Source organism: Hevea brasiliensis, chromosome 12 (genome assembly GCF_030052815.1).
Source record: "Hevea brasiliensis isolate MT/VB/25A 57/8 chromosome 12, ASM3005281v1, whole genome shotgun sequence".
Classification (NCBI taxonomy): domain Eukaryota; kingdom Viridiplantae; phylum Streptophyta; class Magnoliopsida; order Malpighiales; family Euphorbiaceae; genus Hevea; species Hevea brasiliensis.
In genome coordinates, this window is record NC_079504.1 from 4,223,208 (window position 1) to 4,225,624 (window position 2,417).

General features: G+C 30.3%; 1 protein-coding gene across 1 annotated transcript; it reads left to right on the top strand.

Moving 5' to 3' along the window:
- The first annotated feature begins 537 nt into the window (after nucleotides 1–537).
- On the top strand, nucleotides 538–1,751 carry LOC110664326 (MLP-like protein 423). Its single transcript, XM_021823959.2, has 3 exons — nucleotides 538–671; nucleotides 813–1,005; nucleotides 1,160–1,751. Exons 1-3 carry the CDS (start codon nucleotides 636–638, stop codon nucleotides 1,438–1,440), a joined length of 510 nt encoding a protein of 169 aa, XP_021679651.1. The 5' UTR covers nucleotides 538–635; the 3' UTR covers nucleotides 1,441–1,751.
- Nucleotides 1,752–2,417: the final 666 nt, after the last annotated feature.

Sequence of the window (2,417 nt, forward strand, 5' to 3'; positions counted from 1 at the left end):
AATTAAAAAATAAAATATTAATTTAAGATATATTATTTAATAAAAATAAATAAAAATAAAAAATAAAATAAAATTATTTACATATTTTTTATATATATATCTAAAATTTAAATTTTTGATCATTATTTTTAAATTATAATTAATATTTAAATATATAAAACTACTAATTTTGATTTATTCGGATTGATGAGTTGATTAGTTTGCTGATTTCTTTATACACCCTTAACTGAAATCATGAGACGTGTTAAAATAAAATTATAATGAATGATTGAAATTACATACTAAAAAAAAAAAAATTAAGATTGAACTAAGGGCAACATAAGTCCATATAAGAATAGCTATAATATGGTCACTAAGATTTTTTTTTGTTACTAACATAGAGTCTCTTGTAATTAAAAAAGAAAAGAAAATATGTAAATTTAAGAGATTGACACATGTCAAATATAAGTATCCATATATATGTTAAAATTCTCAAATTATCCTATCGAAATATGTCAACATCATGAATTTATTTACTTTTGCAAGGCTTCTGATTTTCTCACTCCTATCCTATAGAACAATATATATATATAAGCGTCTGTGTTAGCTCTGGACGCATATCGATCCTACAAGTAATTTACCTTTTTTCTTTGGAAATGGCTTGTGAAATTGCATGCGCAGGTGGAGTCACGGTTAGTATAAAATCGTTGAATAATTTATTTTTTTATTTTTTTTTGCAAGGCTTCTCATTTTCTTTCTCCTGTCCTATGGCTCTGGATGCATGTCGATCCTCCAAGTAATTCTCTCTTTCATTTGCTTTGTTTTTCTGTTAGAGGGAAATGGAAATGGAGTATGAAACTACAGGCAACGGTGGAGTTACGGTTAAGATCAAGAGTCCACCAGCTGCATTCTGGAGTGCAATTCGAAACTCCACAGTAATGTTTCCAATTGCCATTCCTGACCTATATATATCCATCATACCAAATCCCAAAAACTTAAAGGAACGCCAAGTCAAGTATGGCCCACGTAGGTTCACGCTAGTTCGAAGATAATTCTTTATCATATCTTTGGTCTTAAAAGCTAAGCAAGCCTTAATATATATATATTAATTGTATGATTAACCTAACTGGTTAATGAGTTATATTAATAAAGAATTAATGTCGGTGAATTTGTTTTGTAGGTTCTCCGAATATCAAATCGTCGACTGAGGAAATCACTGCAAACACTGAAGAAGTATTCATTTACAGGGTAACTGGTGGTGATATCCCCTTTAAATATCACGTTCATGACTTCAAGGCTATAATATCTTACCCAATTATGCCACACGTGTCATGGGCCTGGACCTATAAGCATTCCCCACATGATCAATCATCTGCTTCCAAACTTAATGCAGATATGGCAGCCATTGCAAAGCAGACCCTGGAAGAACTTGATAACTTTCTCCTAATTAAAAGTACTTAAACTAAATTGCATGGGTGACATTAATGCATATATATTTACTGTATAAATAAAACAAAGCCCTACTTTGCGCTCATCCATGCATGTTTGCTAGATTATTACTGTGTCTGCATGGCCTATGTGCTACGTTTGGCATAGTAAATAAGGCAGAGTCCTATGTACGCTAATGCTCTGCACTTCATCCTTAGTTGTACGTGTCTGTTATGCTTTTATATTTTTCTTAATTAAAATAAAATTTAGGTTCAGCTGTTTCACATGTACATTTCCCATTTCAGGGTATTCCAATAATTTAATGTCTTTAACGTTTTTGGGAACATCTTGCTTCTGGTAATTTTACTAATTTAAACTTATCTATTTAAGCATCCAACAACTGAATTAGGAAATTTATTTTATCAGCAAAATTTTATTAATAAGTAAGAATTTGAGGAAACTTAACATGGAGCTTGCCAACAAAACCAAATCTATATGCCTTTCTTTTATTTTTAACAGACAATTAGAAAAAACCTGAAAAAGAAAAAGTGCAAAACACACTTACAAAAAAGCAACAATCTGCATAACCAAAAGATAAACAAACAAAGACCAAAATGCACAACAGGGCAAAAACAACAAACCAATGGCAAGTGTAGTAGCAATATCTGCAAAGAAACAGCAGCTACGTACAAGTTGATGTGGCCCAACCGCAAGTGCACGGGTCGTACAAGTAATATAGAAAAGATATCGTTCCCACGAGGAGTTGTGTTAATGATTGAATTTTTGATATAAAAAGTTGACTAAATTGAACTATTTTTGAAATTAAAGCAATCAATTAATGTGTATTGGAGAATGAAATCTATATGTGCAAAATCAATAATCAATTCAACTATGTAATGATTTAACTAAATTTTGCATCAAATTAAAATAAGCAAATTCAAATATGGCAATATTCAAAATGGCAAGTAATTAAATTCGATTAAAAATTAACAATGATAAAAAGGCGATTC

Bases quoted from the DNA above. Each gene is read 5' to 3' on its own strand.
- LOC110664326 (XM_021823959.2), top strand. From the start codon at position 636: ATGGCTTGTGAAATTGCATGCGCAGGTGGAGTCACG. The intron at 672-812 runs GTTAGTATAAAA...TTTTTCTGTTAG, and splicing joins CATGCGCAGGTGGAGTCACG to AGGGAAATGGAAATGGAGTA. The intron at 1,006-1,159 runs GTAGGTTCACGC...TTTGTTTTGTAG, and splicing joins CCAAGTCAAGTATGGCCCAC to GTTCTCCGAATATCAAATCG.